This window comes from Candoia aspera, chromosome 3 (genome assembly GCF_035149785.1).
Source record: "Candoia aspera isolate rCanAsp1 chromosome 3, rCanAsp1.hap2, whole genome shotgun sequence".
NCBI lineage: Eukaryota > Metazoa > Chordata > Lepidosauria > Squamata > Boidae > Candoia > Candoia aspera.
In genome coordinates, this window is record NC_086155.1 from 49,163,039 (window position 1) to 49,182,441 (window position 19,403).

The 19,403-nt window shown below is 38.2% G+C and overlaps 1 protein-coding gene across 2 annotated transcripts in view; it reads right to left on the reverse strand.

The window, feature by feature from the left end:
• Positions 1-19,403, reverse strand: part of SCUBE3 (signal peptide, CUB domain and EGF like domain containing 3) — a 120,975-nt gene that overhangs the window by 43,587 nt on the left and 57,985 nt on the right. Inside the window, exons 5-7 of one of the 2 annotated variants that reach the window (XM_063297605.1) lie at positions 17,285-17,410; positions 16,175-16,291; positions 5,463-5,510 (exon numbers count right to left, since the gene is read on the reverse strand). In XM_063297605.1, the coding sequence (XP_063153675.1) occupies positions 5,463-5,510; positions 16,175-16,291; positions 17,285-17,410 (291 nt within the window). The remainder of the gene's footprint in view (positions 1-5,462; positions 5,511-16,174; positions 16,292-17,284; positions 17,411-19,403) is intronic. The other variant, XM_063297606.1, reaches the window with a different exon arrangement.

Sequence of the window (19,403 nt, forward strand, 5' to 3'; positions counted from 1 at the left end):
TGGAAAGGATCAGATCTAGGACAGCCAGTTTCCTTTTTCTACTTCAACCTTCTGGAAAAGAAAATAGTCAGTAAGACCACTAAAGAATTTTTGGGACCTTGCTGTCTTGGCTGAGTTGGTTTTTCAAGAAATGACTGGGTTGATGAAGACTCTCTTGTCAGAAAGTCTATAATCTAGTCCAGATCTTCTATCTGATTGGGTGATCTGGTTGGGTGATCTAGAGCATACACCACAAACACTGACTGTTGCTTCCTCTGCCTTATATTCCTTTATAATATTTTTATAAAGTGGTTCAGCCTTATGAGAAACATCTCACCTAGCTACATTTCTCTTCAAATATTTGATCACTGAAACTGTCTCTGCTTTCATGTCATTCTGTAACAGTTGTTCTCTCCCAGCTGAACGCTGCTAAATAGGGATCATGCTCATTAATTTCAATAATGCAAACAAACAAAAAACAAAGTACCCTTAATAGTTAGAATTTTGACTAATTTTATATGAGGACTAGAAGAAATTCAGCATGTTTACCAAATTCTAGGACCACACAATGTTGTTAGTACATTGTTAGCTTGCTCCTCACTCCCAAATACGATTTATTAGACTTTAAAATTCTAATATTTATCACCAGTATTTGATTTTAGACTGAGCAATGCAAATGACTATTTCCCCTGCAATTATCAAGCACATACAAACCAATTGTAACACATGGACTAACGGGACAGTATAGAGGTAATTACTATTAGCACCATACCTCTTTCTAATCTGATTCTACTCTTGTTTGTTTCACGGATGCCTGAGTGGACAGTACCCTTAACTGATACTTCAATGACAAATCCACAGTCACCTTCATTCAGTGCATGTCCTTGCTTCAAAATGTAGTACCACTAAAGCATACAGAATTTTGTATAGCTATCAAAGTTCTGTGGAGTTCTAGACTGCATATAAAATAATTTTTGAAAAGGGTATTTTCAGAATCATAAGCAGAAATAAAACATTTAACTGATTTTCTTATGGCTAGCTCTTATATAGGGACGCGGTGGCGCTGCGGGTTAAACCGCTGAGCTGTCGATCGGAAGGTCGGCGGTTCGAAACCGCGCGGCGGGGTGAGCTCCCGTTGCTCGTCCCAGCTTCTGCACACCAAGCAGTTCGAAAACATGCAAATGTGAGTAGATTAATTGGTACCGCTTCGGCGGGAAGGTAACGGCGTTCCGTGAGTCATACTGGCCACATGACCCGGAAGTGTCCTATGGACAACGCCGGCTCCAAGGCTTTGAAACGGAGATGAGCACCGCCCCCTAGAGTCGGACACGACTGGACTTTACGTCAAGGGAAACCTTTACCTTTACCTAGCTCTTATATACTACCTTAGCAAGCAGCAGCACCTGGTTGTTCCTTACTGATTTAGAAAGTGAAGCAAGGTCAACTATACTTAGTACTTGGATGGGAGACCACCTGGGAAATCCAGGGCTCTAGACTAGACCAAGAAATGGCAAAAACATTGTTTTTGTTTTTATCTGTTTGATGTCCCACTTTTGTTTATTTTTCTTTTCTTGTGAATTACGTACCAGAAATAAAATTTCATCCCCAACAGATGGGGTTGAAATCCAATTAACTACACAAAGATATTAAGTAAGAGGATAGTGCTGAATATCTGGTTGCATTATACTGAACAAAAGCTAGTCACACTAAAGAAATACAGAATTTATAATCTGATATAAATGAGCTATTTTTTTCTTTTAGGACTCTATGACTCTCCAGTCAAAACAGACTCTTAATGATATACAACTCTTCCATACAGTAAACTAGTATTACTAGTTAGTATTCCAATAAGCTAGATTAAAATAATACACACAAATAACATGGACAAGAAACCAACCATTGGTCTCCAAAAATATCTTAATTATCCACAAAAACTGTCCTGGCAACCTCAGGAGCCAATTCACACTTCATTCTGCCTCAGTGGCCCTTGGGAAGAGCCAGGATTTCAATACCTTCTACCCATATTGCTGCATTCTGGACCCTGTGTAATTTTGGATAGTCTTCAAGGGCAGACCTACATGGAGAGAATTGTACCAGTACAGATATGAGGTGACTAGGGCATCACTAACAGCCATCAAACCCTCCCATTCCTGGACCAATTTGTGTACCTCTTCCAGCAGGAACTGTGAGTCCAAAAGTATCCCCATTTGTGTTCCTGCTCTGCATGGGGGAGTTTGACCCCAACTAGAGCCAAAATCATCAGCTTCTGAAGCCACAGCTATTCTACTTGCTGGAATTAAGTTAAGCTGTTTTTCCCCTTCAGGACCCTAAAAACTTCTAGGCACCAAGAAAGAACTTTAATGAGTTCCATGGATATCAGAGAGTGATCTCCACAACAAGGCACTGATAGAAATGTCCACCTTCAGATCACATCTCAACTGGTCTGAGACAAAAAACTACATCTAGCATGTGTCTTCTACATGGCTTGGGTGCATGAAGACCTAGGACAAGCCCATGGTAATCACCCTGCCATGAAATTATGGTGGATGCCTCTGACCCCTTCCTCAAAGAAGACAAATTGAAGTCTCCCAGGACCAAAAGCCTGGACAGGTCCATTACCAACCTAGGAATGAGGTCAAGCAGCTCAGACAAAGGTGCAACAAAGTGTAATAAACAAATTGATCATTTGATTCCTCATGCTTCTGCGTGTCACAAGCAGTCAGGAAATACATCAGCCATTCACAGTACGACATCGGGAATGGGAAGGGTTTGGCTTAGGACTGTCTATCATATCTCAGCTCTTTCCTATGCCTCCTCATTCCATACCCCAATCTGTCATAACGCAAATTGAATAAAGTAAAACACAGATAAATCAGTGTCATGAAAAGAGCTCAATCAAAACAGCATTTTTATTTAGAATTTCTACTCCCTTTTCTTTATTTATTTAGGCAATAAACACAAACTTCTACATATCTTGTGTCCATTCAGAAGGCAATGAGGTTACACCATTACAAGACCTGGCAAATAAATTTTGTTGCATTTCTTGCATCACTATTTTCAGGTCTTTAGGGAGACAACAGCAGAAAGGTGGCAGACAAGGCTGACCAGTGACCAAAAGCTCTGAAACAATCAATAAATACCTTTCTAACCCTCCCCACTACTTGTTCCCTTTACTTCACTTCCAATGTGATGGGTAGCAAAGCACAACAGATTTCACACACTTTGTAGTTATAGCTGGATGCTGTTGACTGAAGAAGTAAAACACCACTTTAACACTAGTACAGCCAAAGATGATTTAATCCTGTTTCACTCATGGGGTAGGGATAAGATGGTGGTCATGGCAGAAAAAAGGATGTTCCTAAGAAAGACCCAAAGTATCACAAAGATACCAGACACTGGAGAATTAGTATTCTATACATACTCTCTGTTTCAATCTCAGGAAAAAGTATAACTGAAGCAAAGCAATTACCAGTACTTGAGACTTGGATTAGCTGCCTTCTATCATAAACAGTCATTTCAAAAAGAATCCTTAAAAGGATGATGAATATGAAACATGCCCAACTTGTAAGAAAGATGACTACCTATCACCAAGTGTAACACTATCTTGTTTTCAGGAGTGCTGCCTGATAGCAGGAAAAAAATTAAGAGACTTTTAGCATCTGCAGATTTGTCTGTAGAACAGTCATAACAGGATACTTTTTGTCTCCTTCTGAAATTTACTTCAAATCCATTTTTGTGCTTGATTTCTACTTCAATTCCTCCACTGTGAAACAGGAAGAATCTAAATGTTACAGGACTTTTGGCAGAAGTTTTGCCACCCATATAATCATTCTTGTCATGTATTTTCTCAAGGAAGAAGATATGAATAATTCAGTTAGCTTATCTTTCCAACTTGAATTCAGGGCAGTACACAATGAGGGGTGTTAGTCATTACTGAGTCAAATAGGACACAAAGTGTCTAGATGGAAACAAAGATTCAGTTCTTTGAAGTTACCTACAGCTTCCTTGGGTTTATAATGAGTGCAATGACTACTAATCTCTATGTACAGTTTTATCTAGATTTGGAATCAAACCTTAAAGGCATTGGTGTCCTCAAATACCTCTTTCACTCTGCCTGCCTTTCCTTCCTGATTTCCTCAGAATTTTTTTACCTATTTTGTGTGACTGAAAAGCTGTAGAGCTGCAACAACCAGCTGCTTCCCCACTTCTGTTTCTAACATGCATCTAGATCCTGTATCAAAAGGAGTAGTGCTGTATCCTAGCCATCTCCCAAAACAAACAATCAAACCATCTCTCCTGAAGGAAAACTGGTGTGAGAGATTTGGAGATCAGTAGGAAATGCTTGGGAGGCTAGGGGGAAGGTTTGGGAGATCTAGGGAGATCTAGTGTTGTTTGTGTATATGGGAGGGTGATCCAAAGAGAGAAAGGGCCAGAGAAATAATGAATGAATGTGATTTGGGAGAGAGATGAATGGGGAGGGGAGGGGAAGGGTTGTGTGCATTTTGGGAGGAAGGTAATTCACAAAGAAAGGAGAGATGTTAAGTCAGGGAGAGTGATTCAGAGAGAAATATATGATTTTATGATTTTGTTTGCTAAGAGTGAAAAAATTCCTGTATTTGGCAGATAGATACAAAGAGAAAGAGAAACACAAGCTACAGGGATAAGTAGCTCTTATATTCTGGGTGTGTGAAATGGGGGAAAAAATCCAAACTTGAAGGTCCTTTTGGTTTCGATGGCCAGGTCACATGGATATACTCCCCCATCCATCCACCCCAGATCTAATTGATCATAGCAATTAGAAATATAGGATCAAAACCAACTTTTTCAGGCAGAGCTATAGTTGTCTCTGATGCAATTTCTCAATATAATTACTGATCCCACGTTGCCTTCTTCTTTTCATTTATGCAATAATGCTATCTTTGGCCACATTAATGACAATGGTAACTTCTATTCTTCTGTTACATATGTTTGCAGTGATGAAAGTCAGGTAATGGTGAGTATTCTTGGAGAGTGCTAAAGATCCCACAATACAGAAGCAAGTAATAGAATACATAGGTTGTCCTTAGCTTTTAAGAGCTGATGGTTATAATTTCTAACAAAAGAACAGGCTACTAACACAAGCAAAGCAAGCAGCTACTTAAAGCCCCCCATTTCAAACATGGTTTGTTCCTTCTTGATAACCCTGTTGGCCTGAGTATCTCTTTCTCCACTGTCCAGACAACTCCAGGCCTATCTACATTTTTCTTGATAGCTGGGGCCATGCAGACTTCAAGAGCAAAAACGGATTTTAGAAAGGGCAGAAATGGCAGGTTAACTAGTTAGCAATCACCATTGTTCTGTTTAATGCCCCTGCTACCTCTTCTCCACAATGCGAAGTAAAGCATGCAGTTAGTAAGACAGCTGTGCCTGGTTATTTTATTCCCAAATAGAAAATGCGGCTATGGTTAAAACTCCTCAGAGAGATATAGAACAAAAATATTTACCATTAGAAAACGTCTGGGGGGTAACGTGCTGCTGGAGGTGCCTCTCCCCTGTTTAACATTATAAAAAAGTGGTTTAGAAACAGTGTCCAGCAAGGAGTTTGGCTTTTTAAAAATGTAAATATTCCCAAAGAACAATTGAATCACAGATTTTCAGTGATTTCCCTCCCCAGTTCCCCACCCCACCTCCACATATAATTCTAGCTAAAATCAAACTACCAAGTCATTTGGCCAATGGATCAATTTCATAACGGTTTCTTTCATTTTTGCCAACAATATTTTTCCTCTCTGTTCACTAGTGTAACTCTCACTTTATTAAAAACTAGCTAGGGGTTTTTTGTAGGGTATAGGCAGAGAAGAAAAAGAAAGGGACAACAGAAAGGAAATTAGTACTTAATTCTGTTAGTATTTAAAGTTCCTTTCTAGCTAAATGTAGATGCAGCTTTGAAAAAGCTCTTGTTTTCCACAAGATAGATCAATACCCTTGGGTAGTAAGCAGCATGCATATAAATACATACAGTATGTATTTGACTGTTCACACTAGCAAAGCAAACAAATTATTGTGAAGCCTCTAGTAACAAACCAAATTCAGCTTGTGAATTAAGTGGCAGTCAGAAGAAAGCACACAGTAGCCCTAAAAAAACAGAATTCTAACAGATTCATCAGCTGAAAAAATCTCCTACTGCAGTTTAAAAACATTTTTAAAAGACCCTACCCAAAGACTTATAAACAAAAAGATACAACAGAAAAGGAAAACAAGAAACAGGAAGGAAGCAAATTCACACAGTTCTTAGTGATAATCTTCTTCTAATGCTTCTTTAGATGCAAGCTAAATTTATCAGTTCAACTGATCCAATCAAATATAAATGCAGGTAGTCCTCATTTAGCGGGCACAATTGGGACCTGCAACTTGGTCATCAAGGGAAGCAGTCGCAAAGTAAAGCTTTGACTATGCTAATGATTTTATTTCAGCTTTCCTTCACTTTACAGACCTGTAAAGGTTTAAATGCGAGGATTGGTCACAAAGTTACTTTTTCATCATTGTTGTCACTGCGAACAGTCGCTAAATGAGGCAGTCACTAAACAAGGGCTACTTGTATAGACTTTGAGCTATGTTGTATTTTAAAGTATTTAATAACCTAATCCTATGCATACTTCAAAAAAAAATGCACCAAATTTAATTATTCTAAATGAATAATTAAACCCTAACTCTAACCCAAATAAGTCTATATAGTATACATAGAACTGTAAACTGAAATTAATACAGCCCATCTAATCTCCCTAATATAGTTTCTTTGGACAGGAATGCATTTTTCAAATCACCATGACTTTAGATCTTCTGATAAACATCTGAATAGTTGAACTGATATACATCTGAAGAGCTGAATGTGCATGCATCTTTTTGTAAGATTCTTGAAAGGTATTTTGAGTATTTCTCACAGAAGTTACAACATTTCTCAGCATGTTTGTAGTGGATATGTTTTCTCTGAGAATTGTGTGTTCCAGGTAAGTGATCTGATTCCTAGGGACCATTCATTTGGGAAGGTAGGCTATGATCTACAGCACAATAGTGAACAGACTTTCATAGGTTTCCAAATTATTTATTTATTTATTTATTTTTTATCCTGCCTTTATTATTTTTATAAATAACTCCCAACACTTTTCCAATAGCACCATATCAATATGATTTGTTGCTTTGGAGTGAAGTTCTGCTGCCACTGTAAAAACAAAAGCAATATGCCCTTGCAGCTTTGCCATGCTTGTTTACACATAGCAAGTTCAACCAAACATTCCAAATCCCGGTTTCAAGAATTATTGGAACTGAAGGCCAAATGTATCTTGAATTTGTTCAGTAGTTGCAAAACAAAGTTCAAAAGAAATTTAAGTAACCTCAGAGGAACATGTGTAACTAAAAAGAAAAGTAAATAAATATTGGGAAGGGAAGGGGTTAACTCTTCTTAGCATGGCCTATTATGAATATCCTCCTAAGAAATGAACCTGTGCAGATATAATTGTTTTATCTTCTTTTAAAATTAATGCAAAAGTGAGTCTTGCAGCAGCAATAAGAGGCCAACTTCATGAAACCATCTGCCATTCCTGGAGCATCTCAGAGATGACCTACGTTAATGCCTTACACTTGTAAAGTTCACAGAGAAATAGCTAATTGGACAAGCCTAACCCACAGCTCAACAAGCTGGCATCAGAAGAGAGCCTGCAACCGGGCAGTGCAAACCAAGCATGTGGAACAAATTATTCCAAAGGGAGTAAGAGAGTCACAGCGTCTGAGTGCAGGCTTGTTAGGTCTAATGAGAACCAAATCCCTGAGTCAAGTAACACTGTAGAGAAAAGACAGATGTTCCCTGAAAATGGAAGAGAGAATAAATGGACAGGGATAGTCTACTCCCCATTGCTCCTGAAATTAAGCTCCATAAAATCTAATATGCTTGGCAAATAGAGCTTTTGAAAAAAAAAGCCTCATCATCATACAGACCGCTAATGATCAACTTTCTCAGCCCCCCAAGAATGTGGGCCACTCTTTGGGGATTTTCTGTTGCAGCAGGGAGGAGATTATGTTTTCTATGTGGTCAGTTTCCCCATAACACAGTGGCTTTTCTGGTTTCTGGGTGTATATCAGATCTAAACATCACCTTTTGTGTATGTATTTTTCATACCATTCTGGCTCCAACATAATCATTAACCTTACAGTTAATGGTGTCAATATGCTAAATCCACACAGGAAAGAGTTTGTTGCATCCATAATTCTCAAGCTTCCCACAAGACATTAGGGACAGTTGAGTTTTTGGACAAATACACACCTGTTTGGATCAGCAATTTTATGCTCCAGACCAAGTACTTCACTTAAAAGAAAGGGAAACTTGTCATGACTACCTGTATACAAAACTCTTATATAAAAGATAAATTCTCTTGAACGATTCTAAAAACATGTTTTGAGATTTGAAATCAACCCATCTCTTAGGAACTAATTGTGGAACATAATTCTTTTAAATCTGTACTAACAGATTTAATAAGAATTCTTAAATCTTATTAAGAATTGCCCATGCAAATAATCATAGGTGATCTTAAAACTATACTAAAATTATGCTATAGTACCTGTAACTATTTTAGATTGCTCTGATGAAATTGTCAGCAAATTGGAACATATTGCTATTTTTCTGGGCATTACCAATTAGTTAATAATTTTGTTTATTAATCTTTGAAAAATTTGGGAAAATCACCCAACTATTTATCACAATGAATCTTGGTTGGCTAACAGTCTAAGGCATATTAATTGATGCACTATAAGAAATTGATTCAATTCTTGGTGGATTGCAAACAACTGGAAAACTAAAACACATCTTAAGGTATGGGAAATGGCTTTGACTAAAAATGAATACAACAAGCTTTGAAAAATCATACAATGAAAGATGAATTCGTACAGATCTGATCATCATTTATTAGCTACAGTAATACTGTTTTGAAAAGTAGAAAGCAATTGTTCACCACCTGAATAAAAGTAACTATGTAAAGAAATATTAACTATAGATATTTCCTAAGATCATGTATATAAAAAATTAAAACAAAAACAAAGCAAGCCATTAAGAGAAAGCATATCTAGCAGATATGTAACTGGGGTAATGGAACAGAAACTAGGCAATTATAATTGAACTAATATTCCAATCTCTGGCAAGGTGCTGGAGCATCTGGAACAACAACCATTTCTGGATGAGAATCTGGTTATCAGTTTGGTTTCTGGAGTGCTATGAAACATATATTACTCTGATCACCTTTATGGATGAACTCCATTGAGGATTGTTGAAGTATGTCATTCAGTTATGCTGGATATCTCAGAAGCATTTGGTACCTTAATCATGGTATGACTTTTTTTTTTTTAATTGTATGGCATAGCAGTTCGGTGTTCATGCTGCTTTTTCTTGCTGGGAAATCCTTGTGAGGTCCAGCAGCCAGATGTGTAGACTATTTAGCCGTGACAAGTCACATTGCCCAGGGTGCACCACGAGGAGGCTAGTCTACATTGCACTGAGTTGGGCTGAGAGAAAGTGACTGGCCCAAGGTCACCCAGCTGGCTTTCATGCCTAAGGCAGGGCTAGAACTCACAGACTCCTGGTTTCTAGCCCAGAACCTTAATGACTACGTTGCTTTAGCCACTATTTTATGGTGATTCTGGCCCTTCTTGGACAAGTTGTTGCATTAAATGGTAAGAGTCAAGTGGTAACTGGCAAACAGTTATTTGCCAATAGTGTCATTTCCCTGTGTGTGTGTGTGTGTGTGTGTGTGGAGAGCCAGCTTGGTATAGTGATTAAAACCACAAGGCTAGAAATGGGAGATCACAAGTTTTAGTCCTGCCTTAGGCATAAAATCCACTGGGGGTCTTTGGACCAGTCACTCCCTCTCACCCATAGGAAGAAGGAACTGGCAATCGCAAACCACTTCCATAAATGCTGCCAAGAAAACTGCATGGACTTGTCCAGGCAGTTGCCAGGAGTCGAGACTAATTTTAGCATGTTTGCGTGCATGCACACATAAATAATTAGCTAGCTATAGCTTATAAGAGAGCTTCCCTGAGGTTTGGGGGACTGGTGACACAGGTATACTACAGTCATCTAACAAATGCACACTATCTCATTATGATCTAAATCCAAAAAAGTTGTTCAAGGTTTAAAGCAGCTGAAATTAGCAATGACTAGAAGAGGGCAAACAAAATGAAAATTCAGAGGAGACAGAGGTTCTCCTGATCAGTTAAAAGACAGAACAGAGATCCACTTTGTATTAGATGTAATTATACTTTTTTTGAAGGCTCAGTTTCACAAATCCCAGGTTTCAACACTGACTAAAAATATATTTGCACAGTTCAGACTAGTGTGCTTACTTTTGGATAAGTCAAACCTACTCATGGTGATACATGCCTTAATTACATCCTTTTTGGACTTCTACAGCATGTGCTATATGAAGCTGCCTTTGAAAAACATTCAAAAACTTCAGTTGGTCCAAGTTATTGCAGCCAGACTACTAACCAGAACTAGTTATAGAAAACATGTGACTCTTTTTTTGCAATTATTTCATTGGTTTCAGATCCATTTTGAGACACAACTCGCTACAGTATGTTATAACCTATAAAGCCCTATCCAATTATTTTTTAAAGACCATTAGCTTTTAAGATCCTTGGGAGAGGTCTTTTCACATTGGGAATGTGAGAAAAGGCCTTCCCAGCAGTTGCTCCCAGATGCTGCTAGCACAGGAGGTGAGGTGAGGCCAGTTCTTTCTTCTTTTTTGCCTACAGGCAAAGCTAATTTTATGCAGACTGACTCCTGGCTTTTTCAACTGACATGCTTTCTGAAGTACATTTTAGCTGTTTTAATTGACATGTTATATGTTAATTTCAATTTAATCTACATTTTATTATTATTAACAAACCCAAATGCTATTTCTGACAAAGGCAGGATTTAAATGTATTAAATAAGGAAGTATTAGCACCATCAATATGCGAAACACACATGTAAGTTTGTGCTTTTCATCCTGCTGCAAAATGTGTGAGGCTAGCTGTCTACGAAATGAATGTGCAGCACTTTATTCACTAATCATTTTTACAGAAGATAAATAGCTGATACTTAAATGTTAGCAGCATGCTCTTCTCTGCCTTTGATCCTAAGGATAAGGCAACCTTCATTAGGACTGACTCTGCCTAAAAGGAGAAGGTTACTCATTATTTACATTTTAAAACCAGCATTAAAAAGCTGGGTGGAGGAATGAAAAATACCAGCCACGACCTAATGAAACTGTCATTCAAGGAAGCTGATTGCACTCCCTGCCTTGGTGTGATCTGAAGGGGACCTGTATTAGGCAGCCTGTTCAGGGCAGCCCTTCAAATACACCGCATTCGATTTCAAAGTGCTTGGCCAAGGGAGTGAGTTTGCATTTTGAAACTTTATTCCTTGTGAAATGATGAAATATGTCAGTGGAAATGAAGGATCAGAAGGGGGAGTGGAGGATGGCTGTTTGCTAAGACCCGGCTATTAAATGAAAAAGGGCAGTTATAAATATCCAAAGAGGTATCTTAACCTCTTGCCTAGCTATAAAGCTATCCCTGTGTTTCCCTACTGGGAGAGTGAGACTGGAAGTTTGGTAATAACTCCGGACTGCACAATTCAACAGTGTTTTCCACGCATAGCAGCCATGAACAGAAAATACACTACAGTGTGTGTGAATAGGATGCTTCAGCTGTTACTGTTCTTCTCATTCATACAGCTGGCAAAAACCACTCAGAAGACAGACTCAAATTATAGAGCCAGCTTCTCAAGTCAAGGAAGAGCTGTTCCAGAGGGCAAATTCCCTCCATATCCTATCCTGAGAGAATAGACCGACCAGAAGCATCTTTGTTGTTTATTTAAAGACCCTGGAGGCCACCATCCATGGTTGCTGGGTCTAAATCTGAACTCCAGGAAAATTAAGACTTTCTCAGTTATGGAGATGGGGGAGGGCCTTTTCCCAGAACTTGTTGTGAAAATCAGGTTAATGCATTCTCCAAGTTATTCAGCATTTGGGTGAGACCACGTTAAACTATAAAGAATTCAGATTTCCAACTGAGTACATTTATTCATCGAGGAAGCACAAAGAAGTTCAATTGTCAAATACTTTTCACATAAAATGAAGTATAACATGACAAACAATTATTACTTCTTAGGAACCAAAACTGTACTAGTCACTCATCAAACCACCTTCTCAAGTGAGGAAAGGGCACACTCCAGTTTTGACTTTGCCAATCACTCCAACAAAGAAAAAAATCACAGAGGGGGTATTCTCTGGAGAGTAAGCAATTCCAAGTGAGCTATAATTATGTATTTGTTGCATTGTAATATCTATACCTGGAAAGTGGAACATAATCAGCAGTATTGTGTGATATGGTACTGGTACAGAATCTCTTGAAAGCAGAACGAATGAAAGTCAATGAAAGTCAGCTAGCATTGGTATGAACTCAGTCATAGAACCAAAGGCATCCAAAGTGGATTGTTTAGATAAAATAAGAGGAGCCACCAACTGAAGATATTTATTTTGTTGGAATTAACGTGCAAAACAAAAATTAAGCACAATATTGCATGGCAAGAAGGAAAGAAATAGCTCAAAGACAAGTTGTACAAGCAGTGAAGCAAAACTACACACAGTATTAGAATTTCATTTAAGGAAACAGAAAGGCTAATCATTACTCCATAAGAGAAAACTAAAAATGGGTCTTGGCCCATATTCAGGATCTTTCAGGCTGCACTCTAAATTTATATTTGGTTCAGTCAAATTACTGAGACTTATTTCCAAATATATTTGTTTAGAATCCAGGTGCCAATTCTTCTGGATTAAAATTATCCATATGCAACCAAAATAATAGTACTAAATGAATGGCTTGAAATACAAGCCAGTTGTATTCCAGTGACTACTTCAACAGAGAAGCTCTTATATTATTCTAATCTTCAGGGCAGGAGGAGGCAAGATTAGTCTAATTAAGTATCATTACATGGATTGTTAAATAAAAGTGGTTCTTATATTTTTTCCAGTGATAGAGCATAGGCTGGCTTGACTAGGTCTAGATTCCAGCAAGAAATTGCTATGAAAAGTATGTACTTTCCCAGAGGCTCAGGCCACTCAGCAAATTCAGCTGAAGTAAACTGTCTTTAAATCCATTAAAGTAGAACAAGAAAAGGAACATTTACAGTAATTTGACCATTTTCTATGTGGGACTTCATAAAAGTAATCTGTCAAGCTGTATAAGCATCTGAAACCAGTAAAGCATTGATGCATGCTCTCTGATATTATTATTCCAAAACACATACAAAAATACCCAATCATATTATTTCACTGTAAAAATTATTCTCAGACTAAACCTATATGATGTCAGTTTTTTGGTTAGAACAGGCTGCTATGTTCTAGAGTAGCTTTCCAACTCTTTCCAGGGGATCAGAGGATATCACAGTCAAGCCAAGACAGCAGGTATCCTTGAACATGGTAGACTTCATTCAACACATTTTAAATTCTATAAATCCCTTGATGTAAGTATTCATGATAGAATACATTTGTGAGAGAGAGGAAATCAGAAAATGCAATCAACTATGTTGTTACATTAAGTAGAGATTAACAAATACAAATGTAATAATTTTAAGCTATGTTTATTAATTAGTCATTTATATTAATATGAAATGTATTTTTTTTAAAAAATAATAACTTTTAGAAATCAGGTACCTAGGGTGAAAGATAAGATGTATGGTTTTCTTTGCTTGTTCAGTTATGTCAAATCCAGGTTCTTGTACCTGATGGCCTGAGGATCAGGCTACTTCAGCAACCTGTAGAATTTTAGTTCCAGACTTCTGTTAACCCAACCTAGCAGGACAGCTATTAGTGACAACTTCCCACCAAGGGACAGAATGGGGCTACCTGTGAAGAGAGGGTTGGTAGCAGGGCACCCCACTTATACTGAACTCTCTCTGTTGACTTAAATCTGAGAAATTGGAAGCAATTTGTTTTAAAAACAGTTTAATCTATGAACTTTAAATTCCAAATGTGCACAATACTCAGCTAATCCTTGTTACCAATTTAAGCCAAAATGTACATTGTTATAACCCCTATGTTCTCCTAAACATACTGAGCAGAATCACATCTGCTAATATTTCTAGCCCAACAGAAAAAATATAGACTGTTTATGAAATTTGAAGCTAAGTAGGAATGATTCTTCCCAGCTGAGAGGACAATTCTGTAAACACATTTAGATTATGTTTATCAAATTATTCCATGGATGCCCTTTCTGTATTCTGTAGCTAGACACAGTAGTGCAAGACCCCTGACAGCATTTTTCATATTTATATCTTTTTTAAAAAACAAAGCTGTATTACTATACCAGTTTACCTGGGGGAAAAGTCTCAATAAACTGAATGGAACCTCAATCCCATATTCAAATACTGTAAGGACACAGCACTGAGGTATGTTGGGTGCACCTGTGTATACACCTGCATGAACTCTTCGTCTCAGCTTGATGCCTCCTTTTTCAAAAATGAATTAAAAATGCTTTGGTTCCACAGGGGAAGCTACAGTTTGCATATTTATGATTTTCTCCATAGGGGAAGAATAGCAGGAGAAAGAATAGTTTTCAGTGAGAAAATAGCATGGAGGAAAGTGTTAAACTCCCCTCCCTTAACAGTGCAGCTATAAAACAGATTTAAAAGCTGCTGTTCTGCTGTTAAAAACAATGGAAGATCTCATCATTCTTCTGGTTTGATTCCTAGAGACAGAGCATGACTGAATTGGTCCTTTGAGCACTGAACTTCGAGTAACATTTGGACTGGAACAGTGAAAGACAGTACTGTACTTAAAGCCTCCTACAATGTCAGTCTGGCATTTCAACAGGATATATGGCAAAGATTATCCCTGAAAAAAAGAGAATCAACCTAAAGAATTCTCCATGTGGACTGTATCATTCATTCCACCATCCTGATTCCTCACATCTGCTACATGCTCTAGAATAGATAAGTCTGTGCAATTCAACATGGATTTTGTGTTGTTGGTAAGAACTGGACATGTTGAATCAGTGCAGTGAAACTCAACGAATATCACATGCAAATGTTTCCTATATAGCCCAGCTCAGAGAAGCAGAAGTAAGAGAAGAAGCAAGCATGCACATGCAATTCTGAACAAGCATTTGATGCTGTTACGCATTTATTGTTCACACATATACATATGATGAATATGGCTCTGTACAGTATATATTTTTTTCCTTTTTCCCCTACAATATTGCCCCTCCAACTAGAACCAAAGGCCAACCATTCAGATTGAAATAATAGTCCCCCAATAATTCTTCTGATTCTGCACTTTTCTGAATTCTATGATGCAATTCTTAGCTTAAAACATTGCAAAATATATTATGTATTTTACAATGCATATAAAATAAATATTTTACAATAAAGTGTGTATACAGAAATGGGATGATCAGATTTACCGAAGAACATATGCAAAACTATGACAGACCAAATCCTTGGATCTGTCCATTTCATGTCATAAAGACACTGTATGTATGTACATTCCAAACAGTGGTCAGTTAAGGAGAAGAGTACCTCCCAGACTGCCCAGAGGAAGTCTGTCCGTCTATGTGGAATGAGAAGCAGAGAACTACGGCCACCATTGTGTTTGGCCTGTGAGGTGATCTGCCAGATTTTTAAAAAACTCTCCTATACATTCCTGTATAACTTACAGTAGAAGAGTAGAAATGAAACAAATGATATATCTAATCAGGAAAGTTTTCTCTGAGTGTGAGTTTGTGTGTGTGTGTGTTTGTGTGTATAGGAGAGAAAGTGGATGCCAATGAAAGCACACAATAAAAACTGGCCAGCTAATGTAGCTCTACAATAAAGTAGAATTAGCTTATTTGGCCATGTTTCCAGTCTGGTCTGCCTGGTAAGGCTGACATCAATCTTGTAAATCTTAAAGTACAATTCTCCCCCTGTCACTTTTGCAGCCTAAAAGTTCAGAGTTCAGGGTCCCTCCTGAACCTCTTGCTCCATCCACTATGCAGCTGTAGGCTATGCTACCTCTTATCTGACATTTCCTTAGGCAGTATCTCTATGCCCAGTCTCCCAAGGTCATTCCCACATACTATTACAGCTACCCTAAATTATAATTTCACACACATGCTTTGAACCAAAGCTTACATAGCTCTCACTTACCTATGCATGTTTTCCCATCAGAGTGCAGCACGAACCTCACATGGCAACCACACTTTGGCCCTTGATCTGTATCATCACAAGTGTGCTGACAACCTCCATTACCATAGTTGCAGGTCACTGAGGGATATAAGAGAAGAAGCAAAGAGTAAGAAATACTTCCAAACATTATTATCATACTTGGCTAACCAAAAGGCTATGTTTGCACAATACACTAACTAAGTCATCTTAACTGAATTAATCCAGCTGCTTGGGTCCATACAACACACTAGGCTAAAATGTGGTTGTTTGGTTTGCATTCAGTGTGTTATGCAAACAAAGTCCAAACCAGGTTCAAGCTGCCAGATTTCTTGAAATATGGATTAAGATAAAACTTTATGCACTTCAAAATCATTCATCAAATCATCCAGAAGTACTGCATGAAAACTTGTTCTTTTTAAAAAAGTGCACTGCATTTAAGTTTTTCTTTCCTGGCCACTATTCCATAATCCTTTGAGGGTTTTCTTTGTCCATTCAATTGTGTCTGATTCTCGGAGACTGCCTGGACAAGTCCCTGCAGTTTTCTTGGTAAGATTTTTCAGAAGTGGTTTGCCATTGCCTGCTTCTTAGGGCTGAGGAAGAATGACTGGACAAAGGTCACCCAGTTGGCTTTGTGCCTAAGGCAGGACTAGAACTCACAGTCTCCTGGTTTCTGGCCTGATACCTTAACCACTACACCAAACTGGCTCTCTCCTTTGAGTTTAGTGGAATTTAAAATAGCGAATGCGTCTGCACATAAGTCCAGATACTATGTCAATTAAAAATGCTAATTTATTTTAGCAGCATCTATGTACAGTCCCATCACAAGGGGAGTATTGCAAACTTGAGATTTCTTTTATGAGAAGGTTGTCCCTCTTTCATCACAACAGTGCATTACATATACAGAGGACATGACTGGTACATGGACGCAACTGTACAAATTAATGATGGCAATTCTCGTTCTATGATGTCCTCTCTCTTCTGTGATATAACACACTTCTATTAAAAATCCATAAAATACTATTTCTGTAATAGTGTTTCTAAAATACATCAAATGCTACCTCTTCGGCAAAGGCTCCCCAGGTAAACACTTACATTTGCAGTCTCGTTGATTCTTAGTGAGCTCAAAGCCAGGTCGACATTCACAGGCAATGCCACCTTTGGGGGTCTCACGACAGATGTGTGCACAACCATGATTCTTGTTCATGCAGTTCATTCCTTCTAAAAGAGAAAAGAAACAATATAAAAGCTACCCAGACAACACAAGAAACAAGAAACAGCAATAAGGATATATATTTGTATTTCAGAATGACCTGTCCGAATAGTTCATTCTTGCTTAGCCAACCTCTTTACCTGTCTATCTAAAGTAAATCTCAATAAATTCAATAGGACTTACTCCCAAGTAATTGCACATAACTGTAGCCATACTGCTAAGATGACTGTAGTTAGCTTCCATATACACTCACTTGTTAGAACTCTTAAGATCTACTGGTTTCAGAAACAACTTAGGCTTTAATTCATTGGAGGCATATGAATTAACATGTACTGAACACAACATAATATCCCGATTTAAAGGTAAAAGTGACCTGTGGTCAATCTATTCCACCAGGAAATCTTGCCTTAAAGGAAAAATCCTGAAAACAGGAAATTCCCTCCTAACAGCTCACTGAGAGAATTTGGTGTACTATAGTCAAGTTATGCCATAATGTCAAGATAATATTGTTCAACCTATTAAATTAAAATCTGTGAGGCATCATGTGTGTTGCAGAGCTGACTACCATTGCGAATACTTTATTGTGCTCAACCCTTAATGCCCAGTTTTCTCACCATGTATCCACCACCAGAACAATGAACTTTCATTTACACCTTTACTCTTATGACCCTTAGCTGATGCCTTCTCATCATACCAGCAGCCCAGAAACTGACTATCTTTCTCATTCAAAATCCCTGATTTGTTGTCCAATGATACTACAGGCTATAGTGCTGTTTCCTCAGGAGCGGTCAAAAAGTCTCTCAGGCTTTCTCAATACTGGAAATCAGCCAAAGCAGCATTAGCTACAGACACTGCTGTCTGACCTATCCAAACTGCAAACAAAGCAGGGTGCTGCTGACTCACGTCCCTGGATTGTTTGTGCTTTATTTTGGCTTGAAGGACACCGAGTTCTGGGCCTTAGCCTCCATCTCTCTATGTTGGCCACCCACTGTAAGCGGCAACCAGAGCCAACAGGGCCATGCCCCCTGCATCTTGGCCTGGGTGTGCTGAAGAATAGTAGGATCCATAGGGACCGGGCCTGTCTACTTCATACCACAAGGCAGATGTTGGGGTCTAAATGGGAGAAAAAGTATCTATGAGTAAGCCAGACCTACCACAGGAGCGGAAGCAAAAGTCAATCTGTGATCTAGAAAGAAGGACACTTATTTCAGAGTGAGTCCTATTTTTAGGAATAATTTTAGTCATATTTTTATTATGTGTTTTCATGTGGTTGTTTTTATTACATTCTCTCTATATTTTTATTGCATGTTAGCTTGATCATCCCATTTGGACAGAAAGACAGGATATCAAACATTCACAGTTGCCTAGTGAACATGGCTATAGTCTAGACTATCTGGAGTCACATCTGAGAAAATGATGTATTCCAACTTAATAATGCAGATGACCAAAAGTATCTGTGCAGAACAATTCAGGAAATGGGAAAACACTTGGAAGCTTCCAATAATTAATCAGATCCATCTTCCTGAAACAGATGAGAGTAAAAAAATGGAGCTCATATCTAAAAGGTGGACATGTCAAGAGACCATGAATATATTATTTGAGTAGAACCAGGTAATGTATCAATATGACAAAATATAGTGTTATTCTGCTATGAAAATGGCTGTAGCATTATATCCTCATAGCTTAATCAATGTTTGTCTGTAAACCATCTGTTAAGTGCCCAGAATTACTAAGGAGAAGCACATAAATCAAGAACATATAACAAACAGGTTTAAGCTCAGTAACATACAGCAAATAATCTCTTGCTAATACTGAACCAGAACATTTGCTGCATCTGAAAAATCGCAGCCACAGGGGCAAGTCAGACTAGCTACATGCTCAGAGAAGCCTTCCATAATGGGCAATCAACTTAAACAGAGACAATGCATACAGATTGACAGTACCTATTAGATATATGCATTTGGCACTCTTACTTCTCTTGTGCACTGAACTGAGGTCAGA